This window comes from Python bivittatus, unplaced genomic scaffold, assembly GCF_059951505.1.
Source record: "Python bivittatus isolate LINGU-HERP-01145 unplaced genomic scaffold, Pbiv_v1 ctg000780_np1212, whole genome shotgun sequence".
NCBI classification, from domain to species: domain Eukaryota; kingdom Metazoa; phylum Chordata; class Lepidosauria; order Squamata; family Pythonidae; genus Python; species Python bivittatus.
In genome coordinates, this window is record NW_028277108.1 from 1,709,977 (window position 1) to 1,724,427 (window position 14,451).

The following is a 14,451-nucleotide window of genomic DNA, read 5'->3' on the forward strand; positions in this document are numbered from 1 at the left end:
ATCGGCATTATATGAGCTTTGAGATAGGATAACAGAGTTTAGGTAAAGATACATTAAAAGTCTCTGAACAAATGGGGAAAAAAAACCTAAAATAGACTATATACTATGAATACTAGACTACTAAAAATGTAAATATTTAAAATTAATCACTGAATTATAAAACTACTTGGTGAATAAAATATTAAAATAGAATCATGCATCTGCATATAATAGCACTGCTATTCACCCAGTATGAATAAAATGTTACATATTATAGTACATAATAAGACAAAGATGGACAAACTGTTGGCTGCAATAGGTCACACCTAGCATTTCAGGGAACCTGAAAACCATTGTGGGTGGGACAATTCTGCAAAAAACAAGCGGAATTTAATTTTTCCTTGGTTTGCTGGAAATTTGTGGGAGGGGGTTCTTTTCCAAATTCTATTAAGCCTATTGACTAAGCTCAAAAGGATGAGATGCTATGCCTTCAAGTTTCAGCAACAATGGTAAAAAGCTACTTCAGGGCTGTAAAAAAAAAAAAAGCAGAAAATCAGTGGCCTTAGGTTGCCCACTTCTGTGATAAGAAGAGGATTATTTTTTCAAGTAAACTGTGAATGGGCAAAGGTGTTCTCTTATATTCATTAATAAAAATAAACTGGTGGAAAATGCAACTGACTGCTGAAAAGGGTCAGTTGCCTTTGAAAATTAAGAGAAGCTGCTTGCCTACTGAATTTCAATCCTGTTTGTAGTTCCTGAACCTACCTGCAAATCTTTAAAGCAATCATGTCTTTCCCCAGGATCGTGTAGCTACCCTACAGAGCTGCCAAAAGATCCCAGGAATAAATGCAGCTATTTTAAAGGGTTGAAGACAGATGCTACGCTTATCCTCGTGTGCTCTGAAGTACTTTGTACAATCAATTTCAAAGCATTGCACAGCCCTAATAATTTCCCTAATAGTGTTTAATTTCTCAAAATGTTATTTTTATATGTTTAAATATCACTGCTTTGTATTCTCTACATTTTAAAAGGTTTTCTTTAATTTTAATTGAAGCCAAACTATTGTCCACATTTGCAATCAAACTGCATTAAGTGCATGGGTCCATTTGGTAGAAAGGACTGACATGGTAGCCAACTGTTTTCTTTTCTGTAACTAAATAACTTCTCATCCATATCTATTTGGATTTATTTAAAATAAATGTAAAACTCAGTAATTTGTCTTAAGCTATTACCCGCATGATAAATGCAAACATTGGTTTGACCCAACAATCTACTCTTTCTTCTGAGTAAACTAGATGTAAACTAATCATTCCCCAAATAAGAAAATTAATGAACCATAGGTGTATAAATCAGTCAATCTGTCTGTCGGTCTATTTCACAGCAACAAAGCGCTGTCCTACATTAAAGAGATAGTTGTTGGCAGGTTGTTTTTTTTAAATACTGGGAGTGAGGATATTGAGGAATAATGTCTTGCTAGGGTCCTAATTATATATCCCACAGGTTTGGGCCACATTACATTTTAGAAGACTACCAATTACTGGAGTTAGTCTAAAGGAATATAATCTAGGATCAGGTAGAAAAACAAATGGCATGGATATGAAACAGATTGTATTGATTGGACATTGCCTGCTAGGTGGCCAACAGAATCATACAAAGTACACCCAAATGCACTAGATGCACTATTGGAAGAGAAAAACCTGGTTTGCATCTCTCATTAATAATCAAGTAAGAGCAACATATAACCTGCACTCATCCAACTTAATTCAACAGTTGATTATGACCAGTATTTCCACTGTACTAATGTGGAATACATCCATACCCACTGGGTCTATATTAATGTCAAAGTGCATTAAAAATAGGATCTCAGAAAATTTATTAAGTTCACACATTTGCAAGGCAATTCCTACAAGTTATTAATCATAATGTTTATGGAATAAAAAATAATGCTTGAATACTAAAAACAAGTATGGGTTAGGTATAATTACAAAACCTGATTTTAAATTTAAATAGTAAACAGAACAATTTTGTAAGCCTTGTACAAGTAGCAAAAAATAATGTATTATCATCAACTTTTTAAAAAATATAATGCTTCTGATCATAACTGAACCCTCCCTTCTTCAGCCACTCTATTAGGATATTAGATTGCAGAGAGAACTGTATCTGTATTTAAACAAGTACAAGCCTTTGGATCTCCCACATATACTTATGGAGATCACCATTATTAAGAAGTGAGGAAATGTATATGACCCATCCTCTAATCATTTTCAAACCCATGCTTTAATTAAGACATGCAACAGGGCTTCCAGATTTAGATACAAAATCTCCAATGATCAGAAATTTGTACAGATACATAAAACTCTGGGAGGCAGATCTGACAGGTAATACTGTCAGCAATAATAGAATCTATTAAAGTTGCTTCTGTATAACTCTTTCTGACTTAAATCATATTGCTACTCTTCTCCAGAACAAACTAGATTGATTATGCAAATGGTAATAATAAAATCTATGCTGAATTAAAAAAATAAAACCTCATTCTTGACTTAAATGAATTCATTTAAAGCATATTTAACAAAATGATTGTAACACTCCCCACACTTTGATAGTACGCAATTTTATTTCTAATAACATAAATAAAATAAGCAGATATTGGCTGCCAAAGAGAGAAATTCAATCCAACATTCAGCTCTGAATGCAAGCCCTTCAGGAAATGTTTACCATACATTTTATTTATATTCATATTCATATATATATAAAAACAACCAGAAGATGTTTACCATAAATTTTAGTTTTCTCCAATGTACTGAACAGATTTTACAACCACAGTATCTGAAGCAACTTTCTTCTCAAAAATAAAATCCTCAGTTTGGAATGATGTGATAAAAATAATAAAAAAACTAATGAAATGTCCACAGACTTTTATATTAGCTATTTCTACTCCCTCTCCTTTATAATCAAAACAGATAAATGTAAAAGCATATTGAATATACAAGTTGTACAAAATGCAGTATAAGTAAAATATGAACTTACTATTGAGAGTCATAATGTTATCTGTTCCCGGATGATGAAAATTTATACCCATACGACCTAAAAAATTTAAACAGAACACTAGATTTAATTTAAATAAAAAACTAGTTACAAAATCAAACAGATATAAAAAGTGTTAATTATCTCAAAATGTGTTCTTTCTGTACCTCTCCATAAGGTATGTAATAATAACTATGTTATGTTCATTACAGGCAAAAGCATGACAAAACATTTGAGAAAAAAATTGAACCTAAAAAAAGGTTAATCTCCTTTTATTGGTTTTTTTAAAAAGGAAATATTTCTACTCATATTTCTACTTCTTAGATTTTGATTTTTAGATTAACGTAGAACACACCTTTTAATTAATTAACTGTAGCAAGAAACAGTATTTTATGTGAAATATTGAGCCTTTGGAAGAAAAAAAACATTATTCCCTCACCTCCACCTCACTGACTCAATAGGGAAATCTGGGAAGTAATACCAGCAGCTTCTTGTCAGAACAAACCATTCAGTGTTTCTTTAACTGGTTAATGCTAGTGTGGGTAGAAATAACTTGCTTATGCTTCCCCAAGAGAAACCAAAGCCTGATTCACACATGTACTGTGGTTTGGATTTTCATTAACTGGTGAATGGAAGAAATTTCACTTTAACTTCTGGAAAGTGTTACAAGCCTCTTTAATTTATTCAAGATTGTATTGTGATAAGAATAATGGAAATATTAATCAGAGAGTCTCTGATCTGAATCTTATATAAAAGTACTTTTAAGTCAGTCATTTAATTTGAGTCTCATCTCTTCACCTGTACTGCAGGAATGGTAATAGTAAAGTGCCTTGCAGGTTGTTATAAGGAAATAAACAAGGTAATATATATTAAGCCCTAGAAACTTCCAAAGTCTTTTCCATGTCCATTTTAATATTTTAAGAACCCTAGAATACATTTACCACAAGAACTCCTTTAAACAAGGATAGAAAACCTCTGACTGACATTATGGCTTCATGAGGTATGCTTATTCAATTCATGAAGGCTCCTCTTCCTCAAAACCCAAACTATTCCTCTAAATGTATATGCTATGCTAAAGAAGATTCTTCACTTTTTGCTACATAGCAAAATATACTATTTCCTCCATGCAGAAAACGAAGTGTATGTTGTGATTATATACATTTTGGTGGAAAATATACAACTTTTAGAATCAATAATAATTTTAGCATCTTATAATACAAATATACCATACATCATAGTCTTTACCACAAGAATTGTGGGTAAAGCTGAGCCAGAAGAATCTTACTGTTTTAAAAAATAGAAAGGAAGAATACAGAGTTACATAAACTCTCCATTTATTTTATTTTTTTTAAGTCTTTCCATAAAGGCTGAAACTTTTTGTATTCTAAGTAGAACAAGTTTTAGAACATCTTGCACTTTACAAGAATTCATGTAAGCATGGAGGCAATAAGTTCTTCCACACCATTTAAAATTTAATATGCTATCATATCTTTCCCCATATTCCCCACAGAATGATTTAAGCAAAATCATGTAAGTTTTAAATCAGTAGTAATGGCCAACCTCTTCAGCATGAATTATTATCCCCAATCTCAAGCACCAAGAATAGCCCACAACAAAATTATCATTTAGCTTCAATAACAGAACAGAAACAAGAATGTTATCTTCTGAACAGGAGAATCAAAGGATGTTATCACAAGTGTACTCAGTTTTGCTCCTGCCAAAACCATTTCCAGCAGTTAAGTAGGCAATCACTTAGCAGCTTTGGCATTTCTGTAAAAGATACTAAGACAATCTTCCATTTCTTCCACTTGGCCAACAAAGTGAGAAACAGCAAACAAAACCTTTCTAAACTTCAGATATGCCCACAGAGAATCCCATTTGGCATACAAATGTCTGTCAAAATAACTGTCAAACAAATTGCAGTAAGTGGTTACTCAAACCATTTAAGCTGTTTTCATATGCAAGCTGGTAATATAGAAGTTAAGCTTGTCATTACAGCACTAAACATTTAAAAAATCCTTTTTTCGTCCTTTGCTAAAGTCAGATATAAAAATAGAACCAAATGTGTGACATCTGGTGTGCGTGTGTGCATGTTGTGTTCATTCAGTCAGTATACTAGGTGCTGCCTGCCTGACATTTTGTCACCTGCCTTTGGCTTTCTATTTTTAAGTTACACTTAACAACTACCTTCTCAGAAAATCAAAAATGCCAAGTTGTATAAGTGTATGTGTGTGTGTATCTATATCTATATCTATATCTATAGATGCTCAGATTAACAAAATGTCCTATGATGGAACATATTATTTAGTATATTTATTTCAGGATATATCATACAAATGAGAGAACAGTCCTTAGATTCAGGCCTTAATTCTTACTGTAAAGGCACTAAAATGCAAGTCAATTATGCATCAAGTTTATAATTAATATTAAGAGAATTTTAATAGCAAAATCCCACCATTTCTTGTAAGGCTTCAAGCTCATCATGAATAAGGGGAAGAAACAATTCCTATTATATACAGTTTTATGAAAATAGTTGCAATTCTTTACTAGTTAAGAGTGTACACATTAAAAAAAAATAGGAACTGTATGACCTTTTTACTTACTCTGACATAACATTCTAAAACTAGACTCTGGTTCTAATTCTCAATTTTAAACATTATAGTAAACATTTGATGAAAACTGCTATGCCTAAATCAGTCAGCAGGATAATCTAGTCATAAGACCATACTCAGAAGATTTTACAAAATTAGCCAGTAGTTGTTAACAATTAGAAAGTCTGACATTTCCCATTTCTCTTTTCTGAGTAAGATACAAGAGCTTGTAACAGCCTTGCAATTCCAAGTTTTCTTGGAGTAAACAGATTATTTGGACCTACACTGTAGATGGGATACTTAGGCCAACGTAAAATTTGGAGGAACTATGTTCAATTCCTTTTGGCTATGTATTCTTCAGAAGCTGATGATGGAAGAATATTGACTATATTGTTCTTCAAAACTCTATGCTGTTATGAACTGTAGGAAGCTGCTGGAGTTTTGGCATTAGGTCACATCATTACCCTTCCCAGTTCTATTTCTCATTTTCAACTGATACAAAAGAGTCTATGAAAATCTTAAATCTGTATCTTGATACAGTGAGGTACTAGATACTACTTTTTAAAAAACTGAGATTCAGTCCAGATAAAATTGACATCTTATTGGTGAATAGAAGAGCCAAGCTATTCTGGATGGATCTGTATTCCTTCTATCTAGTTAATCCTGCATCTACTTTGACCAAGTAGCAACTACTAAGTAGTGTTCTTTTTCAAATTTGGGGTATATGCTGATTGCAACCTGAGGTTGGCAGACCTAGTCTGATGCTTTAACCATGGATTTTGATGATTTTAAATACTGCATTTGGATCTCCCCTTGAAAATTATCTTCATATTTCAGCTTGTAGAAAACACAGTAGCAAGATCATTTGGTGTGTAATTTAAAAATCATATACCACCAGCCTCAAAACAGTGGCATTAATTCCCAGTTAATAATCTAAAATGTCAGATCCTCCTGTGTGAGGCATACCCTGAATTTTGAATTTGTCCAAAACTCTATTATGCATTACATTCAATTCCTTGAAAAAGGTGAATCTGACAAGACAAGGGTTTTAACTAGGGACATTCTAAATCCTGGAACTCTCCCTCTTCCTGCTCCTAAAAAGGCTAGCCTAGCCTCTTCTTTATTGTCCTTAGCTGAAGACATTACTCTGCCAAGCTTTTCACAATTAATTTCATTCTCCATTTTATTATTCTGTTAATCCTTTACTCTTCAACTATTTTAGTATACATATTTAACCTTTTTGCTGTTTTCATTTCTACAATTCTCCTCTGCTAAACAAATGTTTGAGACAATAGAAGAATATTCTAAATATATACATACATACATAAAGATATACATTAGAAAGTAGCTGATTAAATAACTAAACAATGTTTAAGTTTAAGAAGCTTTGTATACTGCTCAAATTTTTAACAACCCTGAAATAATTCCCTTTTCCAATAAATGAAAAATAATAAGCAGAAAGTTATCAAACATACTTGACATGAAAATTCTTCTTTGACTTTCAAGCAGTCAATTCAAGAGGCATAGAATTAAAAAGGGCTAGAAATTAATGGCATAATTTTAGACACATGACCTCAGCTGACTGCACTTGGAATAGAGATTTCGGACAGTCTTGCAAACAAAGTATTTTTCATTTAACTGTATATTTATCACATATCTTTGCTAGGATCTTAGTACAGAGAACAAGAAAGAAGCACTAACATCATCAGTTCTGAAAAAAATAACTATATGACTAACAAAATAATGACATCCACCAGTGGTGGATGTGATAATACCTCTAAAAACCCAACCAATGCAGGGAGAGAGAGAAATAGGGGTGTGTTGGTAGAGAAGCACACAAATAACACAATCTTGCACATGAACCAGTGGGCAGAAAGCAGAGCTAGGAAGGCCTGCCAAAAAACTACCACAATAATCTAGATGGGATACCACTAAGGCATGGACTAATGACACTGCCATTTCTAAAGATATGAACATTTATTATTTGGATTGTTCTAACTGTTGGTTTTAACTTTGTACACTGCCCAGAATCACTGTTGTGACATGGACAGCCATATAAATCATATAAGTAAACAACTTCTGCAGATATTTAAAAGGTTAAAAATTACAAATTCTTGTAGTTTTATCAATAAAAGGCTTTAAAGTAAGCTTCTTATCAATAAGAACTCTCAAATAATATACTACAGGAGATGCCTGGAACTGGCAGACCTAGAGAGCAAACAAACAAAAAATCACCATAAGGAAAGGCAACAGAGAAGGATAATCAGGATGACAAACAATAAGCTCATTCTTTTCCAGCTTTAATGGTGACAAGTGATAAGTTCATTTTCATTTCAAATCATTTCTTCACTTTTCATTCCTTTCACTGTGCTGAAGATTCCTTGTTTACTCATCTTTATCCACTTTAAGAACAATGTTTTATTTTATAAAAATCATTCTATATTTTCTCTGCCTCTCAGTCTTAATAATTCCGTGCTCTCTTCCACTATATTCTTGCAACTATCTTTTTCATTCTATACATATTATACCTTTCTTCCATCCTCATTTTTGCAGCAATCATTTTCTCATATACATTTCTTCTCATCCTAAGTCTCTTTCACTTCATTCCACCAAGCATCCTTTTGTATACTTCCCATCAGTGTAACTCCACATGTTTTTGTGGCATTCTGTAATATAATTGTTTTCATTCTGTTTCAAGCAGTTTTCACATCTTTCTTTCTTATATCAATTTGTCATTCATTCTGTTGGGAGATTAATTTGTATTCTAATACCTTTTTGTATAGGACATGTTCTTTCTCTTCCTTCCTTTTCTACTCTCATTTTCCCCCTACTTTTTTCCTTCCATGTCCATTTTTCTCAATAGCAACTCTTGATTTCCATGAAATGCCCTACCCCACATTCAAAAACTCTCATCATTCACGTATCATTCACTTTTTCTCCCAAAATTCATCACAGACAATCAAATCAGTTTGGACTCATATCCATTCCTTTGCCATATGAACCTATGAAAAGACTTACGCTTAAACTACTTATTTGAAACAACCAGACCTTTGACTAAGTACATATTCATCAGTCACTATTAGCATTCATTCTTGGGTCTCCAACTGCCCAATCACTTCACCTATACTTTCTTCTCATTCTGGGGGAGAAGCCAAGATGGTGACACACTAGCAGCTCCTGAAATAAGCTCCCTGCTTGTGACTGGCCTCACCTCTTCTGGCTTAGTCCTATGGCCCAAAAATGCTATCCAGAGGCAAGAAAAGAACCTCAGTAATGATACTGAGGCCCATAAATCCAATAAAGCAGAGAAACAGATGAGGATTGACTCCTGCCTCCCCACCACAGAGACAATAAAACACATGAGTTACAGATCTACAGTTTCAGGATCCCCTTCACCCCGCAAGAAAACTACAACACAGAAGCCGGTAACAAGAGAGGCCTCCTCCATGATCCTCCAGGTTTCAACCCAAATTATCCCCTGGAGCAGGGAGATAGCAGAGATAACCTCCTGGAACAAGTTTCCTGCACCCCCCACAACTATATTACTCAACCTTTCCATGAGGTCTGTCTTTTATCTGCAGAAACTCTGATCTTTATACTGCAACAGCTAAATGACTTGCAGTCAAGGTGGATAGCTTCCAACAAGCCCTTGATCTACAAATCCTCCATGGCAATCAGGGGCTTAAAACGCCAGCAGAAGTTGGCCACATCGACATTCTGGCAGCTTGTCCTATGATGTCAACAGGGTATTCGGAAGCAGTTGGCACAGCCAACTACTGCCATGTGCTACAGAAAAAGCAACTCCCCCTAGAAATCCATCAGAATGCCCACAGATGGAATAGCTGCAAGACTACTGGGACCTCCCTATCTCAGCTCCTAAACTGCCAAAATAGAATAAGTGATTTGAAAGATTTTCACTACCTACCCAGTCCAAGAAATGTTAAACACACATACACATACTCCTGAGTTTCAACCAGCCATCTCTCCCCACTAGACTCACACAAATGAGCAAATTCCTATGGCATCCAAACTGTCAGAGTCTTTAAGGATGTGTTACTCCATGACCTCATCACTGGGAAAGTGAAAAATGGTCATGACTCTGCAGATAAGAGCCATAAAAACGTATGCTCCAAATGTAGTAAATCTGCCAGTCATGCCAAGAGCAAAGAGCCTAAGCCCACTTCAAGGGAGGAAGCTAAATCTATAATCACAGAACTCATTAATCTGAGAAAAAAACTAGCAGACATCAAAACAATTCTGACATACCCTCCCAGTGCTGGTAGTAATATGGAAGTCCAGCACCAACTTAATACATCCGCCCCATTGAGCTGCTCATCTTCTAAAGCATCTCACACCACTGCCTCTCCTCTGATTCGGACACACAGAAAGCTGTCAGCACACTACTCTGACTTCCTCACTAATAACAGTGAAAGTGACACTGACAGTGATTCCTCTGAGAGCACCACACTAGCAATATTCAAGGAACTCATGCAACCCCAAGCAGCTGATGCCCAAAAGAAACTGCCTTGCAAACAAAACAAACCTCAGCCAAACACTACAGAAACCCAGTCTAGAGGTATACCCTCATCTGCTTCCAAATCCGAGGGGCCTCCCAGGCCCTGCAGGAACCTGACTCACAGAAGAAACAGCTTCCCTCACCTTTTCTTTCACTGGACAAGTCAAAAGATGTTCCCCCTGCTAAAGAGTTGGGATCCCTACGTGCCAGTGATCCACATATTGCTGCCCATGTTGCATTGATTCTTCCATGAAGAGAACAGAGGCTTGATGAACAAACAGATGGCAGAGAAGGGAGACCATGAACCATCTTCCTCCCCACAGAGGGAGATACAGTTACAACCATCTCAACCAAGAACTAATATGAAGCTATTACCCACCCAGCCCCTGGTTCGCAGTGCATAGGCTTGACAACCAAGTGATCAGCATAAAGTCACCCTTCTAACCTGGAATGTGGCTTGATGGTTTGCATCCACCAGAGATCCTTGTTTTACTGACTTCCTTTCCCACCATGACATCATATTGATTCAGGAAACATGGACTGCTGATGAATTGCTATTAAATGGATTTCATTCATTCTCAACTGGGGCAGAACCAGGGGTAAAGCATGAAAGAGCGAAAGAGGGCCTGGGGGTCCTAGTTTCCACTATGTTACATGTGATATCAAGGCCCCTATCCCCATTCAAGTCATATGCCATGGCAGTGTTAATCCAATTTAATCACTGTATCCTGTTGATAATAAAGGCTTCTATGCCCCCAATGAGGCAGAAACCCCAGATCAGAGCCTTGTGGGCTGAACTGGAAATTTATGCTGCTGACCTTATACTGCTGAATTCATATGCATTTGTAGTCCTGAGTGGAGACCTCAATGCTAGATTTGGCCCCAATGACTGCACCCTCTACAGACAGCACAAATGTCCCCCTCCCAACCCTGAAAATGATGGGTTCTTCCTCACCCGTTGCTCAAAAGATCAGAAATCAAAGTTGGCAGGTCTCTGCCTGGCTCAAACAGCCCTCAGATTAAACCTCCACATTCTAAATGGTGCCCTTGAAAGTGACCATCCAGATGAATTCACCTACCTATCTGGCTCCAGAATGAGTGCTATTGACTATATAATTGTCTCTAGGGACTGTCTCCTTTATGCCAAGGCCCTAGAAGTTATGCCTAGGTTTGACAGTGATATTTCCCAATCCTGCTCCAGTTAAATGTCTTCACTCAAGAAACATATACTGAGGACTATTACCAACCCTTTCTAATGCCAGTAGGAAGAACTTACTGCCAAGCCAAATGGACCCCCCATTTAAATCAAATGCTAACTGGCCTCAGATCATCTACAGAGCCTTCAGCTGCCCTGACTTCAGCTGAGTCTTCTGATGCACTCTTGGAGATGCACTCCCTTATCCAGGAGCTCCACCAGCATCTAACTCATAGTAACAGTGCACCCTTGAAACAACAACAGCACTATTCCAAACCATGGTTTGACAAGGACTGTTAATGCCAAAAAAGCTCTTGCTATCACTTACACCAGGCTTTTGTATCCAATATTACACCGACAGCTGCACAGGATCTCCTCCAGCAGAAGAGATACTACAAACAACTGCTGGCATGCAAGAAAAAGGAAGACATGAAAAACAACTGGACACGACTCATTCAAGCAGTCAAATCCAATGACTTAGCCTCTTTCTGGCCTATCACATCAAGCTCCCAAAGCAATGGTCCATTCACCAATGTCACATCCCCCCAGGGACCTGGAAGGCATACGTTCAGGAACGCTACATGGACATCTCTGTTGGAAGTGAACACCGTAGCCAAACTACAGAAAAACTGCCAATGTGGGCACTAGTGACAGTGACAGAGATCAAGAATCTTGTTGCTCAGCTAAGACCAGGGAAGGCCCCAGGAGAAGACCTAATCCCTCCAGAAGCCATTAAAAACAACTTGGGCTTCTGGGTTCCCACTCTGGCCTCACTCTGTACCTGTATTAACACCTATGGCTGAGTCCCCAAGGTTTGGGGGCTTGTGATCATTGTCCCTGTATATAAAAAAGGGAAAAAGGATGATCCTGCTAATAACAGACCAGTCAGCCTCTTCAATACAATCAGCAAACTCTATGCAAAACATTTACAGTGGAAATTCCAGTACTGGCTGGAACAAGAAAACATACTTGCAGAGGAGCAAGCCAGCTTTAGGGAAGGCTGATCCACTATTGATCAGTGCCTGGTACTCGAACATCTCATTGAAAAATACTCCTCCTGCAATACAACTTCCCTTTATGCCACTTTCATAAACTTCAAAGAAGCTTTTGATTCCATATCCCAAGCTAAACTATGGGAAAAACTGGAGGCCTCCTTGACTGACTGAGATTTACTTCATCTAACACAGCAGTCCCCAACCTTTTTGGCACCAGGGACCAGTTATGTGGAAGACAATTTTTCCACGGACCGGGGGGGATGGTTTCAGGATGATTCAAGCGCATTACATTTATTGTGCACTTTATTTCTATTATTATTATTATTATTATTATTATTATTATTATTATTATTATTATTATTATTATTATTATTATTATTATTATTATTTCTATTTCTATTTCTATAATTATTATTATTTCAGTGGGAGGAAACACTGGCAGTGCTTTGCGCAGGGATAGGAATCGGTTGCTGGTCAGGACTTGTCCAGGCAGTCTCCAAAGAATCGGACACGATTGAACGGATTAAAAAAAAAAAGTTTGTGGGCTTACCAAAACTGTGACTGAGACAAGTGCGCAGTGCAGGAAAGAAGCACGGACGCAGTGGTAAATAAAATAATGGGCAGGCCACACACGGAGTAAAATAAGTGTCGGATTCTGAGCACGCAACCTAGATCCCTCGCATGCGCAGTTCACAGTAGGGTTCACGCTCCTATGAGAATCTAATGCCGCCGCTGATCTGACATGAGGCGGAGCTCAGGCGGTAATGTGAGCAATGGAGAGCGGCTGTTTTCACTCACTTGCCCGCCACTCACCTCCTGCTCTGTGGCCTGGATCCTAATAGGCCATGGACCGGTACCGGTCCACGGCCTGGGGGTTGGGGACCCCTGATCTAACACATATGCTTCATGAAGGGACCTCACTCAAAGTAAGATGTAACCCCCAGGGCCATCTCACCAGCACCACTGGAACTGAGAAAGACATCAAGCAAGGTTGTATATTCACTCCCCAAAACTTGCTGTAAGACACATCTCTGTTCTACTCTATGCAGATGATACAGCAACATTTTCAAGAATATCTATTGGCCTTAAAAGAGCACTGATAGCACTGACACAGTACTGCAAGGAAGACCAGTTAGAACTCAATTATCAGACAACTAAAATCACAGCATTTGCCAAAAGGCCTAAGAGCCACTTCTGGAGCATAGATGGCCACAAGATTGAGCAGGTCTCCTGTTTCAAATACTTGGGAGTAGTCCTTCATTCTGCCAGCAGTAGGAAACCTCATGGGGACTACATTGCTGAAAATGCACAGAGGAGCTCATCTGCCATCCTTAAATTCCTCAAGACAAGAAGTGGCCACTATATTCCTGCAGCACTCAAATTATTTGAAGCCAAGCCAATAGCACAACTTCTTTATGGTGCCCAGCTGGGCCCCTTCTCCAATTTTGTACCATTAGAACTTGTACAATCCAAACTTCTAAAATTGGCCCTTCAAGTCCCAAAATGTGTCTCTAATGCCACTCTGAGACTAGAGACAGGCCTCATGAAAGTGGAGGCTACAGTGTGGATGACCATACTCAACTATTGGCTCAGACTATCTGTTTTTCCCCTTGGCCTTGCCCCATTAACTATGAGAGATGATTTTCAGTCCACATGGAAACAGGCAGTAACAACTGAAATTGCATCCTTGGGCTTCTCTCCAGGTCTTCTACTCAGCATGGGATACGATCAGGTCAAAGCACTCATTAAACAGCGTGTAGCAGACACAGAGCACCAACTGGATCAAGCCAAGTCCCCAACCTTTATTGCCAGTGAATCCAACAGGTACTCTGCCTCCCCTATGACATACTTAATTAAACTCGAAATACCTAAATTACAAAAGGCCTTTAATCTGGCACAATGTTATGCCCTCCCCTCAGCTGTCCTTAAGGTCAATACAGGAAGATTCCTTCCCCGAAGAGACAATGTCCCTGTGACTCTGAACACACAGGAACAACAGAGCATGTGCTTCTCCAGTGCTTGAATTACAGAGACATTCGTACTCGCCTCATCTCACCATTATTGCATAACTATCCAAGGCACACAGGACAATTCTATACTTCTGCTGCTTTCAGATTCCAACCCTGCTACAACATATAATGTTGCCAGGTT

General features: G+C 37.6%; 1 protein-coding gene across 11 annotated transcripts in view; it reads right to left on the reverse strand.

Annotated features, from left to right (window-relative positions):
- CPEB3 (cytoplasmic polyadenylation element binding protein 3) overlaps nt 1–14,451 on the reverse strand; it is a 109,774-nt gene that overhangs the window by 43,684 nt on the left and 51,639 nt on the right. For all 11 annotated transcript variants that reach the window (XM_025167245.2, XM_007429147.3, XM_088128994.1 and 8 more), the window contains one exon: nt 3,007–3,063. In XM_025167245.2, the coding sequence (XP_025023013.1) occupies nt 3,007–3,063 (57 nt within the window). The remainder of the gene's footprint in view (nt 1–3,006; nt 3,064–14,451) is intronic.